Source organism: Ursus maritimus, unplaced genomic scaffold (genome assembly GCF_017311325.1).
Source record: "Ursus maritimus isolate PB19 unplaced genomic scaffold, ASM1731132v1 scaffold_23, whole genome shotgun sequence".
In the NCBI taxonomy this organism is placed as follows: domain Eukaryota; kingdom Metazoa; phylum Chordata; class Mammalia; order Carnivora; family Ursidae; genus Ursus; species Ursus maritimus.
Window position 1 is genome coordinate 18,812,088 of NW_024424786.1, and position 25,163 is coordinate 18,837,250.

The 25,163-nt window shown below is 35.0% G+C and overlaps 1 protein-coding gene across 1 annotated transcript in view; it reads right to left on the minus strand.

The window, feature by feature from the left end:
- Positions 1-125: 125 nt before the first annotated feature.
- CCDC73 (coiled-coil domain containing 73) overlaps positions 126-25,163 on the minus strand; it is a 116,216-nt gene continuing 91,178 nt past the window's right edge. The window contains exons 13-18 of the mRNA XM_008686940.2: positions 22,609-22,719; positions 18,069-18,203; positions 9,088-9,274; positions 6,086-7,567; positions 3,960-4,093; positions 126-615 (exon numbers count right to left, since the gene is read on the minus strand). Coding sequence (XP_008685162.1) covers positions 394-615; positions 3,960-4,093; positions 6,086-7,567; positions 9,088-9,274; positions 18,069-18,203; positions 22,609-22,719 — 2,271 coding nt within the window. The 3' untranslated portion in view covers positions 126-393. The remainder of the gene's footprint in view (positions 616-3,959; positions 4,094-6,085; positions 7,568-9,087; positions 9,275-18,068; positions 18,204-22,608; positions 22,720-25,163) is intronic.

A 25,163-nucleotide genomic window follows, 5' to 3' on the forward strand; every position in this document is an offset into this window, starting at 1 on the left:
CTGGACATTTATTGTCTTAAGTTGAAATGTAAAAAGTCACAAGTTTCAGAGGATATAAAGTAATCCATTACAAAGGGGGTCACTATCTTGTGTAATTCGGAAGTTGTGTTCTGCAAGGAAAGGGGTTAAAGGTGCAACAAGAAAGAGCTTTGATGAAAGGATATATGGAGGAAAGCAAATTTAATAAAGGGGAATTTGATGCTAACAGCCATCTTAGCTATCTTACCTGAAGCATTTGTAAAACCATAATGGTAGTATAATTTTATCACATCAAAAGAAATTGGAAAAGTGAGTAACTAAAGCTTTAGGTGCAACATTTTGTTCTAGTCAAAACCTTATTACTGGTATTTCAGTTAACTCAGTTCACCACTGAAAGCATTTATCAACATTCTTTTAATCTGTCATTTTTTCCAACATCTCTTCTGCTTTTCTTTTCTTAGGTTGGTTGTCATTTTCTAAGCTTAGGAAGTTTTCGAGTTCGTTAATTTGATTTCTTACCAGGCTCTGCCAGTCATCTTCACCAGTAGAAGATGCACCCACATCAGTAGGATCTTTAACCCTGGTTGCCTGAAAATGGCTTTGGAGCAGAACTGACTTCAGAGGCTTTATTTTCACCTAGGAAAGACCAAACTTGTTTTGCTTACCATTGAAATAACTTGTTTTTTTTAAGTTATCAATATGAGTTAAAAGAAAATCCTCACGGCTCTGCAATTATGAGTGTGTGATAAAGCCATCGTTTTTCTTGACTAATTTTCAACAACTACCTTAATTTGGCATGAAAAACCAATAAAAATGTGAATCTGGACGCTTACGTCTATGTAATAGTAGCTCCTTAAGATCCCTAATAGAGTCCAGGGATACCATGAACATTTTCTAAAAGGTCTTGAGCTTACACTGAAAGAAAAGATAATTAAAACAATTGCAAATCAAAATCTGTTTTGTCTGCTGCTCTTCCCTTCCCAAACATGTCTATGTTTTGTATCTTCTGTCAAAGCCAGGGGAAAATTAAAAATGCTAACAGAGGTGAGGGCACCTGGGTGGCTCAGATGGTTAAGTGTCTGCCTTCAGCTCAGGTCATGATCCCAGGGTCCTGGGATCGAGTCCCGCATCAGGCTCCCTGCTCAGCCGGGAGGCTGCTTCTCCCTCTGCCCTTCCCCCCTGCTTGAGCTCTCTTGCCCTGTCAAAATCTTTTTTAAAAAATGCTAATGGAGGTAAACTGCAATATAGAAGCTGCCTTTTACTTCGTTTCCTCCTGCTTCAGAGCACCACTGGTGCACAAACAGGAAAGGGCAGTGAGGTATTTAGAAGTTGGCATGTCTCCAAGACACTGCATTGGGTCATACACTTACTTTTTAACACAGTATTATTTTTTTTCCTGATAATAATTATATGTTTTCCTCTATTATCTAAACTTCCAATAAAGAAACTGAAATCACTAGTAATCTATCCAGTAATCTATCCAGAGAGACTGGTCAGCATTTTGGTATTGTTTGCTATTAGTCTTTTTTTCTATTTTTAACATATTTGATCATTCTATAGAATTTTATATCTTGGTTTTTCCCTCTGTGGGCTGTTTCCTAGGTCGTTAAAATTTCTCATAAACCATTGTCAGTGGCTGCACTGATTTTCTTGAAAAACATCTTCACTGGTCTTCTCCAATTCCAGATAAAATCTGGTAAAAGGTTATTATATATATATTAGAAATAATAAGAATTAGAAATAAAGAACAGGGTAAGAATTACATTAAAATTACTTAAAATCTCAACTACTGTTAAACATTTTGCTGTAAATATTCTGCTCTCTTCTGTGGGTATATATACTTTCAAAATCTGGATCATAATTATATCATTTTCTGTTCTGTGTTTAAAACATTTATAGCATTTTCCTCTGTTTTTAAAAGTCTAAGAACATGGCTCCATTATATTCCATGTTCCATGATGTAACATGTAATATGCTGAACATTTAAGTCGCTGGGAAACGCTTACTGTTGTGAATTAGGCTATAATGAATATAATTTGTTTACACATCTTTGTGAAGATCTTTGAGTATTGCCTTACGTTAAAATCTCCCCATTAGACTGGAAAGGGTGGCATATGCATAACATTGTTGTTTTCAAAGTGAGATTAGATAGTAATAATTTTTCAATGAGCTTAAATGTTTACATTTAAACCTCAGTTCCCTAAGGGTTGCTCCTTTTGGGTGGGTCTATTTGGCTCCTGAGAATCGTACAGTCAGCCACAGTCCCCTTGAACTCTTAGCCTCTGATCCTTGTGGTGATGCTGTGTTCATAGTTGATTGCTTATGGTCTTATGAAATAACAGATAAACACGAAAGTATCAGCACAGGACTGCCCAGAGACCATAGGCAAATCATTTAAGTTTTATGGCCTCACTCGTATCAGCACTGTTTTGTTGCAAAATGCTATTGTAGAGTAACTGGTAATAGATAACAATGTGCATAAATGTATATTTCTGATAATGTCTGGCATGTAAGTACCCAACATATGTCACTTAGCTCACAGGGCCAAAACGAATGTCAGTCATCCATGCAATATGGATCTAGAGAAATATATCAAATCTAAATTTAGGTTGCTGATTTTGAGGTAAACTGATGGTCTGTATGATTTAATGGGGTCTCTCAATGCTTGATGCATTTTGGTGCATTTGATATCAAGTTCACATTACCTAATTTTCCAGAGTCCTTGACTTTTTATCTTGATGAGAGAGAAAAGAGACATTTACACATATCTGCTTTAGTTTCTTTCCCCTTAACTACCTACTTGGTGGGACGAGCAGGGATTGGTTGGAGAAACAAGATGTAGTGTTGATGAAAGTTTACACTCGTCATATTTGGCTTAATTGAGGTTTTGCAGCCCACAGCAGTAATTCTAGTTCCAGACATGTTGCTACCTATCTTTGCTCTTTTCCTTTTCTATCACTTCCTTTTAAAAATCACTTCATTACCTCTGTACCTCCTCTTTCTGCCTAAAAGCTCTACTCTTTTGGCCTAAAATTTCCCCAGGCCAGGTTACCGTCTTCTTTATTTCAGCCTGGGGTTGCATTTTAAAATTTAAATGAACTTAATGGGAAAATAAAATACATTGTTAAAAGCTGTTATTTGTTAAGGCTGTGTTAGTGCGGTAATTTTTGTTTTATAGGTGCTAAGGGAAAGTTACTTAATGTGTACCTCTAAAATTTTAAAAATACACAATTACTTTAAAATCTGTCACTGTGCAGTTGGTTTTTTTCTGTAAGTAATCTTTCTTTAGGTGATGCCTTCTAGCAGTTAACACCTATAATTGTCTGTTTTTAAGATTTTGAACAATACAGGCTTTTTCATGCTTAAGTTTTGCATGCTAAGATAAAAATAACTTGTAAATTTTTCCAAAAAACTGGTCAGTTATAGTTGCTTTTCATGACAAATGGACTTGTGGAGCCATGTAATCTCTACACATACTTTGCTTAAAATATATATACATCCATGCTTGATATCACATATATTAAGGATATTTGATCCCTTCACATACTGTGTTCTAACGGAAATAATTTAAGTTTCTTTCTTTGCACTAGTTTCCCAAAATGATGTAATTAAGCACTATCAAGAAAAATGGAACTTAATTGCATTATTTTGAGGCATCTTTTATTAAGATAAAATTTTAAATGCTCAGATGCCACTACTCCTAAATTTAGGTGACTAAAAAAATAGAAGTACATACATAATACACTACCTCACGCTGTCCTTCCTGAAACAGGCTGGATTATATCTATTTGATTTATACACTGTGACTTTTTCCTGCTGTTTTCCATCAACCTTAATTGTGAAAAATGGTGCCATGTTGCCCTCTTGATATTATTTTGGAGATCAGTTAGGTCTTAAAGCATCCAGATGCATACAGTTCTACACATATCTGTAGAATTAGCTCACTAAGGTCTGCTCGGCTGTATTTTTAATTGACTTACGTGTTCTGTGGGAAAAGAAGAATCGTAAAAAGTCTTTGCAGTTGCATTCCTCTCTTCACTGGGCTCTCCCTTGGGATCTGGATGGATACTCGAGTTATTCAAAGTGTCAGCAACTCTGTTAACGCTGGTAGTATCTGGTTGACAAAGAGGAAATAGCAACAACTGAATTTTATTCTCCAGGCACTCATTTTAGTGACTGAACTTGTTTTTCTCTGATCCTATCTATGCTTTTGTATTTAAAAGTAACAATTTCTATTTTGTTTTTACTTTGAACATTTTACAGTTTTCACTGACTTTGCTCTTAATATACATTAGGTATTTCATTTCAGAAAACATTTTATTGCTACTTTCTAAAACCTGCTGGTTTCACGCTAAAATGAGTGAAATGGCATAAATATCTTCTAAAACAAAGTAACTCCCATAAAATGTTACCCTTATTCCCCTGGTTATTGCATTGCCACAGATGTAAACATATTAAGTGAGCCATCTTAACAGTTAAGATTGATGGAGAAAAGTCTGAATCAACTAAAAGTCAGATTTATAAAATATATTTAAAGAAATTGGCCGCAGTAAGAAACCCAACAAACGGGCTGACTAGTAGGGGTCACTGGAATTTAATAAGTAGATAAAAATGATTTAGAGAAACTTGTCAGCTTTCAAGGTTAAAAGATACAAGTATCTTTTATGAGTGGATATTTTACAAGTTGAATTTCTACAGAATTTTAGATCTCCCCTTCCATCCTTATTTCTATCATTGAGATTTAACTTAGAAGAAAGGCCCTGTGAGAAAACGGTGAACATGAGACCAGCGCCTTAACTAACAGCACTTGCCTAGCTGCAGCATTCAACAGATTCCAAATGAATGCAATCTGAAGTTAATACATTTTATTAGGAAAGTCATAGTGTGCACAATGAGCTTTTACTGTATTTTGGTGGGTTCTGTTTTTCCCTGTATTACCTCTCCATTTATGCTAGTAAACCTGATATGCTTATTTTGCTTTTAATTCCCAATTTTTCTCTTCAGAGTTCTATCAGTTGCCCTTTTTTTAAAGAATCCGGTAGCTCTGAGGTCCATTCAAAGCTTTCCTTGTAATCTGCATTTCTTTAATGGGTCTAAAAAGCACACTGTAAAACAGGCAGAGTTCCCTTAAAATCTAAGAATATCTTTAACAACCTCAATAACTTTAGTTATGAGATTGCTATTAGCAAAGTAAACTTTTATCATGATAATCTTAAACTGCTGTTCACTGTTCAAATTACAACTGTACAGCATTTATATGATATCTAGTATATTTCTACTTTAAAATATTTTTGGTAGGAAAAATTTCAAATACACAAAAATAGAGTATGAACTTAGGACCGTCACCCAGCTTCAACACCCATCAATGTTATAAGTCCTATGTATTTCATCCATTTACCTCTCCCCCCTTTCTGGAATATTTTTATAAAGCAAAACTTGGGCACTGTTATTTCATGTGGTGGTTAGAATACACTGTTCTCTGAAATGTTGAATATTTCAATGTTTTAATGTTGGTACATAACTAAGGGATTGTGCTTAAAGTGTTTGACAAATATCTTTATATGAAATGTATTAATGTTACACTCAGCAGTGCTTGTAAAATGAAGAAAGCTGGATTCTAGAGCTAGTGAAGGGAAGCTTAGAAATAGAAAAATCAGGAAAAGGAGGAGAAAATTGGGAGAAGAAAATGAGGGAAGTTTTTTCAGTATAGAATGAAAAGGAATAAACGTGCCCACTGGCAGAAGCCTCATCAACAACTGCGAGACTCCAATTAGATAGTTGTTGCTATTTTAAAATTAATGACCTGGACCTGTGGTGGTTTCTGCTATTTCCCGTTCCTTGGTGAAATTCTTTTTAATTTCCAGTATGCATCTGCATGCACCTCAGTACGTGTTGATATTAGTGGCTCAGATTTATGTGAAAAGAAATCCACTCATTTAAATAAAACCTTTCCTACTTTTACATATATACATGTGTAGAGTATCCTGGGCTTAGGTAACAAAAAAAATATATAAATGGTTTCATTTTAAACATAAATAGCCCCTTTATCAGGAATAAGGTGTAGAAATTCAAATTTTAAAAGCAAACATAAACATTGTTTTCTTACCTGGTCCAGTATCCTTCCTGATATCATCATCGTTTTTACACAGTGTTACTGAAACGATATTTTTGTTTTCTGATGGGCCTGCTGGTCTCCCCTTCAACAAAGGAATGCTCGAAGTAGAAGTGCCCAGTGTTTGACTTTCAGTTTGATTTACTTTTGACCAAGGATTGGGGTCTAAGAAATTCACATATACTGGAATTTTCTCAGTTTTTTTATCTGAAGTTGAAAGATCAAAGGCTGACCTTCCACTTCTGTTTACTAAATCTCCAGATGGCTTTATGTGAAATGAACATGATTCTTCCAGCTGTCCTTCACTGTAAATTTTTCCTGAAACGATGTTGTTTAATGACTCTGTTTTCTCTGTATTTAACAATGAATGCTGTCTTTCACTGACATTCACAAAAAGGAAGAGGTCATTTTTTGTGGCGTCAGTTATCTGATTCTCATCAATCTGACTCTCTTTATTAGAAAACTGTATTTCTGTGCAAGTCTGCGTAGGAACAGCAGTCTTCATGTCTTTGACTTCTGAAGTGTGTATATTTTCATTTTTAACCTGAAGACGGGAAGTGGTCGCACTGTTTTCTAAATATCCCAAACAGTTCTTCAGTTGACTAGTGTGCATCTCATTCAGATTTTTCCATATAGTTCCTTCACCAGGGCTTGAATTGGGTTTCATCAACATAGGCATAATATTAACATTTTTATCTGAATTCTTAAGTACTTTCAAATTCTCACTGAAAGCAGCCGATGAAATGGGATGGTTAGCTGCTGTATCAGAGGGAATACTTAGTTCAGGTTTCTCTGAAGGATCATTACAGATTTGCTGCAAAACTGAAGTTTGTTTAAATGGCGATACACTGCACTCACTATTTTTATTTAACAGTTGCATTTGGTTTGTTTTACATTGCTTATCATTACTTGACTCCTGTAAACTGTATTTCTGACACTGAACAGCATTCTTGTTTATATTTAGAGATGCACCCAGATCTGCTTTGGTTTGGTCAGTATTTGTAATTTCCTTGTCTGTGGCATTTTCTTGAATCCCTGGAAGCAATCTGAATCGTTTGAATGGTTCATCTTCAGAAACATCTTTCTTTTGATTTGTATGGTAAGCCGTCTCACTTAAGGTAGTGTTAGATGGTCTGGTATTTTCAACCTCCGGATGGACATCTGCATGGTGAAGATGGAGCCCTTCAGTGCTTTCTAAGCGTATCTTTCCTGTTTCTGTTGATCTGTCTGCCACTAAAAAAGAACTGTTTGGTGATTTAAATTCTGTACATCCATTGTCTTTTCCCGAACCCACCTTGTCTTTTATTTCTGAAGTAACTGCTTTTCTGAAGTCAGTAACATTCAAGGTTTGTCCTTGGCTAATTAGTTCTTTTTCTGTGCTGAGGGTTTTGCTTAGGGAGGTTTCACTCTGATTTTCAGCCTGAGATATAGCAGGATCAATTTCATTCTTGGCGTTTTTTTCTAAAAGCTGTAAATCTGTCATGATGAGAACACAGTAAATTTTTATATTACACACTGAAACCTGCTTTTATAAGACATAATGTATTACCTATTTTTGTAAAAACATATTTAGGCTTAAATATTTCAGTGGCCATTACAAACATTATGATACCAATTTTACTAAATATTGAGTTCCCTTGGTCATAATATATATTTAGCATGCTAAATATTTGGCTCTACTCATATTAAATTTTTATTTCATAACAGCAGAGGTATTTTTGGTTTAAAAAGGAAAGTAACTTGAGGGTATTAGAAAATGGTTTTTAGTTTTCTAGTCTGTTACACTTCCTTTTGAGCATACAAAACAATTCCATGTAAACACAGCCGAGTAAATAAAAATGAATTAATCATAACGAGTTAGATTCTAATTATTACTACTGTCAAATATTTAACCAAGGAAATCTGAAGATCTAATTAGCTTTATTAAATGATTCACTGAATCAGACAGCATCCTATCTAGCAAATAGAAAAGAGAGCTACAGAGAAAAGGAAAGGTTTTTAAAGGTAGAGAATGAGTGGAAAAAGGAAATTATTAGCAAAGAATACATTGTTTTAGGCAAGGTTGCCCTCCTAAGGGGAAAGAAAGGTCTATCAATGTATTTCTTATTTCTGACCAGGAAATTCCAGGTTGACTGGCTAAAGGTTATATTCCTGGGGGTTGAAGCTGCAGTTTAGTTAGTTAAAGTTTTGGTTTGCTGACATGGGGCTCTTAACATGAGTGACTCCATTTTGGGCTTGTGGTTTTCTTTTTACCACTATTTAGGATCCAGAATTGCTAGCTGTTTCTTCAAGACTGACAGTCATCTCTTTTTATTCCTTACCTTCTAAGTATTTTAAAGTCTGGGGATATTTTTGGGCAAATGTATAGAATACTTAAGACATATATTTTATTCATCTGGGTTTTAACCATAGATTTCAAAATTTCCATATATTTAAAATAACCTAGAATACAAAATTCAGGACTTGAAGGGCTTTAGTCCATTCATTCTCTCTACAACATCTCCACCAAGTGGTTGTTCAGCCTAGGTTTAAACACCTTCATACAATAAGTTTATGGTCTTTATAAACAACTCTTTTTCAAGATGGACAAATTAGTAAATTATTTCAGTGGTTACAGAAAGGCCATTTGAACTAAGGGAAGTGTTTTAGGTCTGATCAGAAGGTTATCTGTAGCCCAGAGAACATTCCACAAAACAGTGACTACAGACAAGAGGATGCAAAAAGCCATGGAGTAAGTGATAAGGGAAGGCAGAAATGGAATTTTCCCCAAAAATACTGACTAAAGAGTAACTCAAAAGAAGCCTGTCTTAAGACTAATACAAATGAAAAAGGTTTTCTTCAAATACAGTACAGGATCCTCAAAGCAAAAACTATAACTGACATTCCCCTAAATCCCACAGATAGCCTAGCACAGCACTTTGACAGATCCTTTATTTGTGGGAGAAATGTGTGGGGGCTCAAACTATGAAATTAGAAAATAGCAATATGCTGGGTACCTTCTATAATGCCGCCTTCTATAAACGGGCCTTCTTTTTTCTCCTCCTTTTCTCTATAGTTAGTATCTGAATGAAAACTCAAAGTATCTTTCTTTATTTCTTGCCCAGGGTTGTATTTCTGTATGATGATGTTTTCTGATTTTTCCATTGACAGTTCATGGTTTTTAGTATTTACTTCTGGAATATTCTAATGGAAAATGGAAAAAAAAATACCTTTAATGTAAAAACATATTGTTAAATAGTATGAGATCTGAACAAATTTTGCTGATAAAAGTAGAGTCTGTTTCAGGTCTTACCATTCAGCAATTTCTATTTGAAAGCCAAATGACTTACTAAATTTAATATGCTACTCTTTGTAACAAGACCACTTTAACCTCATTTTGTATAATTTATCATATTTAAGCAAAATTGAGACCCTTTGAGGTTTTCAAACATGCGTTCCACATTATTATGTACTCTCACACTATATGTAATAAAATAACTGCTCTTTTATTAAAAGCAAGGTAGTCATGGCAAGCAAACTGTTTTGAGTATTTGGTATTTTTATGTATCTTTAAAATAGTGAATCGATGCAACATCCTTTTATTCCCCCTGTGTATTCAGCACATGCTCCATGGAAACACTGCACTAAGCTTTTGGATACAATGATGAGCAACCTACAGACGCTAGCCTCAAAAAACAATCCAGGAGGAAGACAGGAAAAGAATAATCTAGATAAGGATAAGGAGGCACTCCAGGGAAAACAAATGGCATATACAGATGCTAAAAGCGAGCAAGATTATAGTCTTTTCATGGAACTACTCGGGATTTATTTCATCTAGAGCTTAGATTGCTGGGAGAATGGAGAGAGATGAGGCTTGAGGTAAGCTACGCCCAGGTCATTAAGGGCCAAATACAGCTTGCAAGAAGACCATGAGAAGTCACTGAAGGGTTTTAGACAAGGTAATAAACATGATCTGATTGGAAAGACCATTCTGGCTGCAGCATTAAGAATAGATTGATGTTTTCTAAACTTTATTGATAAAGACCTGCAAGGAGAAATAAATGTTCTACAACACAGTGAGCATACCAGATATCTACTCGTGATGAGATTACATTGTTTTCTATGCTACTTTATTTCATTTTTAAAGGAATGCTGGTCACAAACCACTAAACTAATTTCCGTGAACCACTAATAGGCTGCACCTAGAAGTCTGAAAGATAATTAAAGGGAGACAACATGAAGCAGAGATGCTTCAGAAGAGTGTCATAGTGCCATAGTCCAGGTGATGCCAGTAGAGATGAAGAACTGAATAGATACACAAATTATTTATGAGCTAATCAATAGCACGTGATGAATGATGGCATATGAAGGAGAGTCAAGACTGATTCACAGAGTTCAGATTAGGTATGTAGGTGACTGGGGGTGTTATTTATTCAACTAGAAAACAGGAGTAGTAGCAGGTATGAATGAAAATGTCATGGGTTGTTTGAACCTGCTGAGTGAAAAGTCAGTGAAATAATGAGGTGGAGATGTCTAATGAACATCTAGATCTATGAGTCCGGAGCTTGGAAGCAGATTAGAAAACCATTGGTAGATAGATGGCAACTGAAGATGTACAACTTGATGAGACTAACTAATGAGAGTTTATTTTGAGGGAAAAAAGGGTAAAGGATAAAATGTTAATGAAATCCACAAAAGAGGCAGAAGAAGAGAAACTTGCAAAGGAAAAATGTAAAGGAGACTGACAAAAATAGTATGGTAGTTACCAGGAGCTTTGTAGTCTTGGATAAATACGGGTTCAAATCCTGCTTGCAGTACTTAGTGTGAAATCTTAGAAGAATATATTAGTTATCTATTGCTGTGTAACAAATTACCCAAACTTAGTGGTTTAAAACAGCAAACATTTATTATGCCATAGTTTCAATGAATGAGGAATTCAGGAATAACTTGTCTTGATGACTCAGGGTCTCATGAGGTTCTAGGCAAGCTGTCATTATTGGAAGCCTTAACTGGGGCTGGAGGGTCTGCTTCTAAGAAGGCTCACTCAATGGCTGGCCATTGGTGCTGGCTGTTGGGTGGGGTGCCTAAGTTCTCTTCTATGTGGCCTTTCTTCCTCCAGGACCTCTCTTCACAATGTGGCATCTCTAGCAAATAGCCTGGACCTTCCATAGGCTCAGAGAGGAAGAGTGTGTGTGCACCTAAGACAGAAACCACAGTTATCTTAAAACGTAATCTCAGAAGTGATACCACATCACTTCTGCTGTATTCTATTAATTAGGAACAAGTCAACTAAATTCAGCTCAGACTCAAGGGGAGGGGATTACAAGAACATAATAAATGGAGTAGGAATCACTTGGGGCTGTCTTAGAGGCTGCCTACAATACTTAAAACACCGTGAGCCTATTTTCTCATCTATAACATGAAAATGTGAATATTAAGTTCAGTTATGTATATAAAGCATAAAACTCATGGTTGCTTAATTAAGGGTAGGAATAACATTATTTCCACTTTAAAGAGCAGTTTGAGAGGTAGGAAGAAAACAGATGAGTGAAATATGACAGAAGAAGAGGAGAAACGGTATTCAAGAAGGAGATAGTATCAGTGTATTAAAGGGACTGAAAAATGTCCATGGAAGTGGTGTCCATTGGATGGAGTGGGAGGGTGAAGCCAGATTGCCCTATGTTGAAGGATGAATGGGAAGGAGGGGAGTAAAGAGTACGAGTTTAGACCACTCTTTTCAGGTTTAAAGAGTATGAGTTTAAACCTGACTCTACAGGTGGAGAACAGACTTGTATTTACAGATGGACACAGGATTAAAGAAGTTTTTTGTGTACTTTGTGAAGTGGGAGAAACCTGAGCATGTTTAATTGTAAATGGGAAAATATAAACTAGTAACTCACAAAAGAAATATAACTGACAAACATAAAAAAATATGTTTAATATGAGAAAAATGCAAATTAAAACTAATAAAGTAATCAGAGAGTTTGGGTATACAGATATTTTTATATGTGGTTGGTGGGAGTATAAACAATCTTTCTGGAAGGCAATCTCGCAATATGTGTCAAAATGATAAGTGAGCAAGCTCTTTGATCCAGCAATACTATTTCTGGAAATTTATCCTAAAGAAATAATCACAAAAGTACACAAAGATATTTGTATAAGGATGTCCTACAATAAAGGAGTGGATAAATTAATTATGGCACATCTCATTCATACGATTGGAACTGTGATATATGTCAATTTCTACTGACTTTGAAAGATATCCACTATTTAAGGTAAAACAAAAAAAGGCAGTTCCTTGAAAGGTTTAATATAGACTCAAATCCACTCCTAAGTATGTACCTCCCAAAAATTGAAAACAGAGACTCAAACAGATGGTTGAATGCCAGTGTTCAGCAGCATTATTCACAATAGCCAAAAGGTGAAAACCCAAGTGTCATTAACAGATGAATGGATAAACAAAATGTGGTATATCCATACACTGAAATATAATTCTGCTATAAAAAGGAATAAAGTTCTAATACAGGCTGTTACATGGGTGAACTCTGAAAACCTCATGCTAAGTGAAATAAGCCAGACAAAAAGGAGAACTATTATACAATTCCAGTTTCATAAAATGTATAGAATAGGCAAATTCATAGAGTCAGAAAGTAAATTAGAGGTTACCAGAAGCTGGGGAGAGGGGACGTGGGGAGTCATTGATTAATGGTTACAGTTTCGGTTTGGGATGATGACAAAGTCTTGGAAATAGTGGTGAAGACTGCACAACACTGAACTTATAATTAATTGTAATTAATGCAATTGAATTGTAATTTTAAATATCAACAGAAAGGACAGAGATGATGGATTTAGCCAAAAAAAAATTTTTTTAAACAACTATTATAAATGTTCAAGGATTTAAAGGACAACATGAATGTAATAAAAAGAAAAAATATCCCCCCAAAAGAATCAAATGGAAATTCTAGAGATGATATATACACTATCTGAAATAAAAACTCACTGTATAGGCTTAACAGCAAGATTAAACATATTAGAACAAAAGATAATTGGACTTCAGGGCACAGAACAATAGAAAATCCTAATGGGAGAAGACAGAGGAAAAAAGCCTGAAAACAATGTGCAGCACCTGATAACCTGTGGGACACTACCAAGCAGTTTAAAGTGTGTGTAGTTGGTCCCATAAAAGGAGAGGAAGGGGACAGAAAAAAATCTTTGAAGAAGTAATGACCAAAAATTCACCAAATCTGATGAAAACTGAATCCACAGATTCATGAATCATTCAAAAAAATCCCAAGCAAAATATGCACGAAGAAAACCAAACCAAGGCAGAGATTAAAAAACACACTTATAAAGAGGGCTGTGACTATGACAACTGTAGGCTTGACAGAAGCAGCAATGGAACAGCATCTTCCAGTGAATGGAAAAAAAACTGTCCATCTGGAATTTTATATCCAGTGAAAACACCCTTTAAAAATTGAGAAATAAACACTTTTCCAAATAAAAGCTGAGAGAATTCCTCACCAGATGTACGCACATGTGAACACTTGCGTGCGCGCGCACACACACACACACAAATACTAAAGGAAGCTCTTCAAGCTGAAGTGATAAGATACCAGCTAGAAACCTGGATCTACACAAATGAATAAAGAGTGCTCGAAATGGCAAATATGAGTGAACGTAAAAGACTTTCTCTAATTCTTCATTTTCTTAACCAGGTAATTAACAATTTAAAATAAAATACATAACAATATATGGTGGAGTTGATAACATATGTAAAAGTAAAGTGTATTATAAAAATAACACAAAGACCAGGAAGGAGAAAATATAGTTTTGTAAGCTTCTTACTAATCAGAGAATTTGGCATAATATTATTTGAAAGCAGACTATGATCAATTTCTCTAGAAAAGTACTTGGCAAACTATGGCCAGTGGGCCAAATCTGGCCTACTGTTTTGGGAAATACACTTTAATTGGTACACAACCATGCTCATTTATGAATGAACTTAATGCCGCTGAACTGCACACATTAAAAATAGTTTAAGTAGTAAATCTTATATTATGTATACTTTACCACAACAACAAAAAATACAAGAAACAGTTCTCAAAGAGAAAATAGAGGACTTCCTCATGTTATTACTCAACATAAAGGAATTATGAATATTCCCATTAGAAAAAGTCACAGGATGAAAAGGATACATAATGCAAACACTACTGATAAAAGATGGAGCAGCTGTATTAATATTATACACAATAGATTTCAAGACAAGAAATATTACTAGGAAAAAGACGGATATTTCATAACGATAAAAGGATTAATCAGGAAGTCATAGCAATCATAAATGTCTATACACCTAATAACAGAGCTTAAAAATGAAGTTCTGACAGAACTGAAAAAAGAAAGATAAATTCACAGTCGTAATTAAAGATTTCAATATTCTTCTCCCACTAATTGATAGAACAAGTACACAAAAAAATCAGTAGGAATAGAAAAGACTTAACAACATTATCAACCAGCCTGACCTGACATTTATAAAACATTCAACCAACCAATAACAGAATACACATTCTTTTCAAGGGCACCTGAAATATTCACCAAGATAGGGGCACCTGGGTGGCTCAGTCGTATAACTCTTTGCCTTCAGCTCAGGGTCATGATCTCAGGGTCCTGGGATGGAGTCCTGCGTCTCTCTCCTGCTCCCCGCTCAGCAAGGAGTCTGCTCCTCCCTCTGTCTCTGCCCCTCCCCGCCTTGTGTGTGCTCTCTCTCAAATAAATAAAATCTTAAAGAAAAAAAGTATTCACCAAGACAGATAATAAGCTTCGCTAAAAAACAAGTCTTTTTTAAAAGGATATTTATATTTAAAAGGATATATTTATATTTAAAAGGATTAAAGTCTTACAGAAAATGTTCTCTGACCACAACTAAATTATATTTGAAATCACTAACAAAAATATTTGGAAAGTTCTCAAATACTTGGAAATTAAACAACAGTTATAGGTCATACCCATATAATTTATGCCCATATCAATGGATCAAGGAAGACCTCACAAAGGAAATTTTAAAATATGAATAAGGATGAAAACACTACATATCAGAATTTGTGGGATGAAACTGTACCTGTGCTTAGAGGAAAATTTAGCTTCATATGCTAATATTAGAAAAGAAGAATGATCTAAGTTTCCATGTTAAGTAGCTAGAAAAAAGCATATCGAATCCAAAGTAAGTAGGATGAGGGAAATAATAAAGTTAACAGTAAAAGCCAATGAAATAGTAAACGAACAAACATGAGAAGGGAATCAATGAAGTCAAAACCTGGTTCTTTGAAAAGACCAATAAAACTGGAAATCTAGCTAAACTGACGAGAGAGAGAGGAAGAAGAAAGAGGGGGAGGAGGAGTGGGAAGAAGAGGAAAGGCAGGATAACACAAATGAAAGAGAGGACATCAATACGGATCCTAGAGAGGAATGTAATAATAAAGGTATATCACGAGCAACTCCTTGCCAACAAATCTGAAAACTCAGATGAAAAGGACAAGTTCCCTGAGAGACAAAAATTGCCAAAAATGACTGCGGTGTAAGTCTCCAAGATTCTCCCCTGGTTCCCTGATTTGCTAGGAAGGCTCACAGGACTCAGCACACAGTTGTACTAATGACTAAGATCTATTACAGCAAAAGAATACAAAGCAAACACAGCACAGGGGAAAAGGCACATCACGGTGAAGTCTGCAGAAACCCAGGTACAAATTTTCAAGGGTCCCATCCCAGTGGAGTCACACAGGACATGCTTAATTCCTGCAGCAGTGAATTGTGACAACAAATGTGAATTTTCGTCCACCAGATAAGCTCATCACTCAGTGCTCAGGGTTTTTGGGGGCTGGTCATGCAGGCACCATCTGCCTAGCATGTGCCAGAACTCCAGACTCCTGGTAAGAAAACAGATGTTCAGAGTAAACCACAACGTCTGACTTAAGGTTTAGGCACAGTGAGCCACTCCTGGTAGTTAGGAAGCAGTGGGGAACCTTCTCCAGATCTAAATTTCCAGGTATCAGTCAAGGGCCAACTTTATAAGCAGGCCTAAGGATAGCATTCACAGGCCTCTCTGTTAACTATTTTCTTCTGCACACCAACACAAGAAGAAACAGAGAGTCTGAACTGCCCTATAAATAATTAAATACGGAATTTGTTACTGAAAATATTCCCACTTGGGAATGCCTGTGTGGCTTAGTCCGTTAGGCGTCTGCCTTCGGCTCGGGTCATGATCTCAGGGTCCTGGGATCAAGCCCCACATCAGGCCCCCTGCTTGGTGGGGAGGCTGCTTCTCCCTCTCCCGCTGCAGCTCCTCCTGCTTGTGCTCTCTCGTGCTCTCTCTCTGTCAAATAAATAAGTAAAATCTTTTAAAAAAAATTCCCACAAAGAAAAAGCCCAGATAGCTTCACTGGCAAATTCTATCTAATATTTATTAGTAAAGAAATAATACCAATTCTACACAATACTCTTTCAGGAGGAGGGAACACATTCTAACTCATCTTATGAAGTCAGTATTACTCTGATACGAAAACCGGACCAAAAGAATACAAAGAAAAAACAAACAAAACCTACAGATCAGTATTCCTAATCAATGCAAAATCCTTAACATAGCATTAGCAAATTACATCCGGCCATCTATAAAAAAGATAATACATATTCCACGAATGCAAGTTTATTTTAAATTTGTAAATCAATTAATGTAATTCATTGGTTAATAATAACATTAACAGAATAAAGAAAAAATGATTATCTCAATAAATACAGAAAAACCATTTCACAAAATTGAATACCCATTCATGATAACAACTCAGCAAACTAGGAACAGAATGAAACTTCCTCAATCTGCTAGAAAACATACACAAAAAACCTATAGCTAACATCATATGAAATGGTAAAAGACTAAAAATTCTCCATCTGAGATGGAGGAACAAGGCAAGCAAGTCCACTGTCCCAACTTTCATTCGACCTTGTACTAGATAGGGTCTTAGCTACTGCAATAAATTGAGAAAAAAAGTAAAATTCACACAAAGCAGGAAAGAAATAAAACTTCCTCAAATTCACAGATGACATGATAATGTACACAGAAAACCCAAAAATTAGAAAAAAACCCTACCATTACCATAAATTTACAAGATAATAGGATATAAGGTCAATGTATAAATATCAAATTTTACTTCTATATACCAGCAAGAAACAATTAGAAAAATTAACTTTTAAAATACTGTTTATAATAGGATTCTAAAACATGAAATATTCAGGGATAAATTTCACAAAACATTTTAAAGATTTACAACATAATGAAAATTACAAAGCATTTTTTAGGAAGATATTAAAGAATGTCTAAATAAACGTAAAGATATACTGTGTTCATGAATTGGAGAACTCAATATTGTTAAGATGTCCATTCTTCACAAATTAATCTACAAATTTGACACAATCCAAAATCCCACAGACTTGTTTTTTTAGAAATTGACAAACTGATTCTGATCCAGAAATACAAAGGACTTAGAACAGCCAAAACAATCTTGAAAAAGAAAAAAAAAAATCAAGGACTTGCACTACCACATTTTAAGACTTCTTACAAAGCTACAGTAATAAACACTTGTATATTGTATTGACTTGTATTGTATATTGACTTGATAAGCATAAAATCAATGGAACATAATAAAGAATTCAGAAATAGATCCACACATATATTAGATCAACTAATTTCCAAAGAACGTACCAAGGTACAATGAGAGGAAAAAAACTCTTTCCAAAAACTGTGTGTGTTGGAACAACCGGAAATCCATGTCCAAAAAATGACCCTCAACCCTTATATCATACTGTGCACAAAAATTAACTGAAAATGTATGAGACTACGTGCTTATACTCATCTTTTAAAAGTTGAGACACTGAAAATATAAAGCAGAGAGAAAATCATCAGTGATGGTCCTAATTTAAGTTTTGTACCCCCCAAACGCTTGAATGTTACCTCAAACTTCTGGTCTTCCTCAAACTTCTTCTGATCACATAATTCATTGTAATGTTCTTGTAGCTTAATATGAGTTTCATTAAGTGATGATAGCTCATTTTTAATTTCATTAATTTCTCCATTAAGTTCTTCAACCTAATATAAAAAATTCAACCAAAATGAACAGTTACGTAAATGTGTCTGTATGGGGGCGCCTAGGTGGTTCAGTCAGTTGAGCATCAGACTCTTGGTTTAAGCTCAGGTCGGGATCTCAGGGTCATGTGATTGAGCCCTGTGTTAGGCTCTGCACTCACTAGGAGTCGGCTTGAGATTCGCTCCCTCTGCACCTCCCCCTGCTGGCATGCGGTCTCTTAAATAAATAAGTCTTTAAAAACATATGTTTAGTATGAAGATATTTTATTAACACAAGTTTTTGGAAATAGTAAAAAAATAAAAATGATCCCAAAGTAACTACTAATATTGAGAGCTACCATTTATTAAACTGTGCTGAACACTTAATAAATATAGTTTCATACTCATAAAAATCCCCAGTTTACAGGTGAGAAATGTGAGGCTCGCAGATGTTTAAGTAATTTCCCAAGATCACGTGGGTGTAGTCAGGCTCCAAACCCAAAGCTAACTCTAGGGCTTGTATTCTTAACTACTACATTAAATGACCTTTTGTTAGAAATGAAAAATTATTATTTTTAATCATAGCAATTCTCTAAAAGTTACGACTTCATTACTTCCTTGAAGTTTTATTTTCTTGTTGCAAATCAGACATACAGATTTTAACTCCACTCAGTGGCAAGTACTGAGCACTAAGCAGTGCAAAAGTAACGGTCACTGCAGGCTAATATTTACATCTATAAACCGGGCTTTCACTGACGATTTAAAATTTCATCATCTTTTTTTGGGGGAGCATCCTTTATGGGAACCTCAAATATAAGACAAAGTAAGTGCCACTGAGTCCCAGAGGCTAACAGATATGAACTCATCTATTACTTTCCCTTATCTCATCTATTTTTAACCTTTTAAAGATCTATCTGTGTAAGGTACTTCTCTTCCTAGGCTCAACTCTCCATGAATTTTTATACCATCCTTTTCTATCCCCCTCAAGGCCTAGTTCTAGCACTAATCTCTTCTCTGCTGCTTATTTACAATCCTTCCCGCTATACTGGCGTGTTTTCTTCGGCCTTACAAATAGAACAAGAACAAGGACAAGCCTTATAGAAAGAACAAATGTGCTCTTCTAATAGTCTTAATTCATTTTTCTCCTTGACCCAATTACTGTCCCTCTCTCCTCTTTTTAAAAAAAGATTTATTTATTTTCGAGAGAGGAGAGAGAATGTGCATGGGTTAGGAGAGGGACAACAGCAGAGAATCTTCAAGCAGACTCCCCACTGAGTGTGGGGCATGACACGGGGCTCAATCTCACAACCCATGGGATCATATGACCTGAGCCGAAACCAAGAGTTGGACACTTAATCAACTGAGCCACCAGGCATCGCTCCCACTTCTTTAAAATAAAAGTCCACACTTGGCTACTTTCAAATTCTAACTTCCCATCACTCCTTAACAACCTGACTCGTGCCCTCATTGTTCTACAGATTCCCCTCCCCCCCATATCACCTGCAAATTAGCAAAAGGATTTTTCCCAAGTTTCATACTATTTAACAGCTCAGCAGCATGACTATGTTGACTACTCGTTCTTGGAACAGCCTCTTTTCTTTGTTTTCATGGTAGTACTCTTCCTTTATCCTCCTACCTTTCTCACTGTTCTTACCAGGCTCCCCCTCTCACCCTGCCCCAATACACAAAACCCTACTCTTTCTTCTTTAGCCTTCTTCTCTAGTCCTCCACTCCTTCCATACGTAATTGTAACTATACCTTCAAATTTCATCTTTATGCTAATAAAACTTAAATCTGTATCTCATCTCCCAACTTCTCTCCTAAGAGCAGATTCACATTTCCAAATGCATGGTATGCATTTCAGGCTGGATGTCCTGCAGGCACTATACATTCAACAACTTCCAAATTAAACTCATTTTCATCTGCCAAATCTGCTTCTCCCTTCACATTTCTTATGTCAGATATGAACAGTTATGTAAAATGTCAGTTATGTAAAAATGATAATGACATTATCATTCTACTAGTAATACTACTCTCAGAGTCATGTTTGACTCCTTTCCTCTTCCAATACTTGTTTTATATAAAATATCACTAACTCTCCCAATTCTACTTTTAAATGTTTTTTTTTGCATCTATTCCTCTTATCTGTTCTATTACCCTAATTCACACCCTCATGGGTTCAAGGTTAGATTATTTACAGTATTCTTCTTGCTGATCTCTCTCCATAAAGCCATCCTCCATATTGCTCCAAGAGTTATTCTTCTAAAACCTAGATCTATGTCACTTCTCTGCTTTAATAGTCTCAGTGGCTTTCCATTACTTATAACATTCAACTTCCTTAGTAAGGAGCCTTTTGGAAGATGATCTCAATCTATTTTTCAATGTCACATTCCACATATCATATGCTTTATTCAAATCAGACTGCTCACACCCTTGAAAATGCAGCTTCATGCTTCCATGATTTTTCCCATTCTTTATTAAATGGAATGCCAATAAGATGAAAAGAGAAATGCAGGAAATGGGCACATACGGTGTGGTGAAATCTTATTTATCTTTCGAGGCCAAACTAGTGCCATCTTTTCTCTAAAACTTTCTCCAACCTAGCTAACTGATTTCTTTTGTTCTTTCACAGTAATTTGTTAACACCACTAAAACCACTCCATGCTATTGTGGCCAATTTCATAGTTATCTGTCCATTTGAGTGTGAGCTCTTCATTGATCTTTGTATTTTAGGCATCTCTGAAAATCCAGTACCCAGAATAGTGCCTAACACGCAGTAGATGCTCAACAAATGGTGCGAACGGAATTCCTTTTGTGACCTGCCCTTTCCTCTAAATAATTTCTGAACATCCTCATTACTGTCTTTTTGTCTATATATACCCATTAGCTATATAACTAGTCAAATGAAAACAGATACACGTAACACTTTTCTTTGTAATATTTCAATGAATTTTAACTATACTGTCTAAAAATATTCACAAAATTTTGTTTGTACAATATCTCTTTCACGGTTTGCTTTTCGGGAAAATAGCAGTTTGTATGATTCCATCTTATTTTTGTCTGTATCTTTTTAAGTTTTTAAAAACCCATTTCGATCCAATCTCAGTAGCAATACTTTCACTGTTCTTCACTTTCCAAGAATGGTGAAAAACTTTACATAGAGATAAAAATACAATTAAAGAGATCTGGCCTCCCATTCAAGAAAACTCTTACATAGAACCATAGTAGCTTTTTCCTTTTTTCTTTTATTAGATTATTTACTTATTAGAGAGAGAGAGAACATGCACGAGAGAGAGAGAGAGAGAGCGAGCGAGCATGCGTGCGCCCACGCACTAACAGGAGGGAGGGGGAGAGGGAGAGGGAGAGAGAGAAGCAGACTCCCCATTGAGCAGGGAACTGATGCAGGGCTCGATCCCAGGGCCCTGGGATCATGATCTGAGCTGAAGGCAGATGCTGAGCCACCCAGGCGCCCTCAGCTTTTTCTTACTTAACTATGTTCTGTTTAGTACTAAATCATATAGAAGTGAAATGACTGTAGAAGCTGAAAAATCCTAAGACAAAACCAATTTCATACAAATTTATAGACTGAGGCCTCACCAGTGAAACTGAATGCTTACTTTTCTTAATTCAGTTGACTTTTCCTTGTGGGAGGAGCATGGTTAGCTTAATTAGTATAACACTCCAAAATATAATCTTTCTTTCCCAAAATATAGTTTTGATAAACTCATAGTGACTTTCTACTGTGTTAATTCTTTTAGAAAAATTGAAAGGAAATAAAATACATATTAAAATAGAATAATCAATTTTTGGGTCCACCAATCTTTAAAGTGAACCTTTATATTTTACGACTTTATACCATTTCATACTTTTATTATCTACTTTATTAAAATGAAAATTTAGTGTAAAATAAATGGATGTGGGTTAAGGAAATAGCTGCATTTATAACATATCAACTCTTTATGTTAAAATGTTAATATTACAGAAGTCATGTTCTAAACATGGCTTTAATACATCTCAACAAAACTGCTGAGGAAAGCTAAATAGATCAGCTAATAATAGTACCTATATAATTATTTTAATCATTTACTAAAATACTATGCAATTCTTTTATGAAAAGGTAAATTAATTTTTCTTTGTCACATATGGGAAGTCATTCAAATTATAGGTATATATCAATATTTATATTAATATAAATATACACACACATATATGTGTGATTTTTCATGCAAGAAAGCATTACAGGCAATTTTATTAAATTTAGCTTTTCAACAGCATTTACTTCTTGGAAATACAAGTCAAGAAGAATATGTGTCTGACTTTATTCCTATTCCTATATTATTTTTGCAATATTTTCTTAGCATTTAATAGTTATTTTAAATGTCTACAACTACTTAAAATATTTTAATATTTTACTATTTAATAAACCTACATGCTTTTTCCAAGTTCCCAGTGCTTTCTCATGCTCATTTCGAAGATTAAGGAACTTTTCTTCATTTTCTTTTACCTTCTCCCTTTGCAGCTCATTATCTCTTTCAAGGGTCTGCAATAAAATTAATTATCCAAAAAATAATCAATACCACATTAATGAATTTTGATGTGTTTTATGTTGCTTGGACCTTTGCTTCTAACATGCTAAAAGTGCCATACAGATCAGTGATAATGTGCTATCTCAACAATAATTTTCATAAATTAACAGAAAGGTGCTTATAGTTTAGTTAACAGGAAATAGGGGGAGGTTATGAAAAAGAAATGGCTATAAAAGGGTATAAAAACATTGCCATTATTCAGTTTCACTGCATAAGTTTTAATGTACTGAAAAAGTAATATAAAGTACAGCACTGAAAAATCTGAACTGTAGCATAATCCAGCCTAACTCTACTACAAAATTTTAACTACCTCAGAACATTTTTTCCGTATCCGTTTATTTTAGAAATTAACTGGCTAAAAAACCCTTAAATACAATTTTAATTTTTAATTTCAGATTAATACTTTTTTTGTAGAGCTTGGATATTTACCATATCAATTTATTACTTCATAAATTAACATAATATAATCACCACTTCACCACCCTCTCCCCCAAAAAACCTTTAAGAGTAAAAATACTGTTTTCTAAGACAAGGGTTTTAAAGCTATTAAATTATTGTCACCAATATTATTAGGTTTTTTCAATGTCTGCTGATAATCCAAGTAAACTTCCTTAAAAAGATAAACAGTTAAGAACTCTACCCACATGTCTAATATATCTGGAATTTTTAAGTTCATTTGTTCTATCATTACGAAAGCTATTTACATTCAGGGTAAACATTTCAAGCCACACAAAGGACAGAGAAAGAAAGGTCATGTGTCCCTCTATCAACTCTCTAGTTCTCCGCCGCCAGAGGTAACCACTCTAGCAGTTTCTTGTATAGCCTTCCAGAAATTGTCTCTAAGCATATAAGTACACATATCTTTTTAAATACAGAAGAGACCATACCATACATACCGTGTTCTTCTGTAATCTTTCTTCTCTTAAAAAAAAAAAATGAGTATTTCTTGTTTACTTTCCAAACCATTAAGTACAGATCTATCTCATTGTAAAGGCTTCACAGTATTCCATCTATTTAAAGAGTTCTCAATTATATCTACAATACCAATATACAATGACAAGTAATAATGTAAAACTATGGAAATATCTAATAAAAAGCATTTTACAGTTTTAACATTAAAATTCTCCTCTAGCACATAAAGAACATTATTGTACTTTGATAGCCTGCAATGAATACCTATTTTGACTGCTTTTACTTCAAGATAATGTAAATATTTTTACAGAAGTCATGTTCTTCTTAATTTATAGGCAAATATAACAATAGAACAGTTTCTAAATATTTACAATGTGTTTATTTAATAGATGCTTACTATTTTAATATTCTAACTAATACAGTATATTTATACTGATAACACCATATTTTGGAAGATATACAAATCAAAGTTTAAAGGAGATGTGAGAGAATATATTATAGTATCTATTTAGTAATTATAAATGACCAAGAACATTATTTTCTTAAAACAGTGTATTAGATATGTCAATCATTTCCTGTCCTGACCCATACCCTCATCTAAAAGAAACTGCCTATATCAGATACTGTTTCCACAGTTTGGAGACCTTCCATCCTTCCATTACAATTTGGACCTATTGCTTTTTCTGTCTGATACACTGATCAGGTGACCTCTGAGGGTTTCTTCCTCTCTTCTGGGGTTGGTCTCTTGGTTCCTAGATCCTATTGTTTCCTCTTTCCTGGTTTATTCCCTTGTCTTGGTAAAGCAAACCTTCCATTACTTCTTGATAAAGGAGGCACAGATGGCACATTTCTTGAGGCCTGCATGTTTGAAAATATTTTTTTTCTACCAATATATATAATGATTCACTTGGCTGAATACAGTACAATTCTGCGTTAGAAATCAATTTCTCGGGGGTGCCTGGGTGGCTTGGTCAGCTGAGCTTCCAAATCTTGATTTTGGCTCAGGTCATGATCTCAGGGTCCTAAGACTGAGCGCTGTGTGGAGCTCCACACTCAGCGAGGAGTATCCTTATTCTTCTCCCTCCCCCTCAGTGCCCTCCCTTTCTCTCTCAAATACATTTAAAAAATGTTTAAAAAAATCAATTTTTCTCCAACCACTGAAGGCATGGTTCAATTATCTTCTATCTTCCAAGACTACCAGTGAGAAACCTGAAGTCATTCTGTTGCCATTCTTATTCTTAATCCTTTGTATGTGACCTAATTCTTTTTTCCACAGCGTTTTAGAATCTTCTTTTAGTATAAAATTTCATAATGATATGCATTGGTGTTGAGCAAAACAAACTCAAATTCTTCAGTTCTAGGTTACATCCTAATATTATTTCTTTGGTTTTCACCTCTCCTTCCATTTTCTGTTATCTCTGAAACTCACTAGACTTAGACTTGGACTGAACCCCTAATATTCTTTCCCTTCTGTTTTCCATATTCT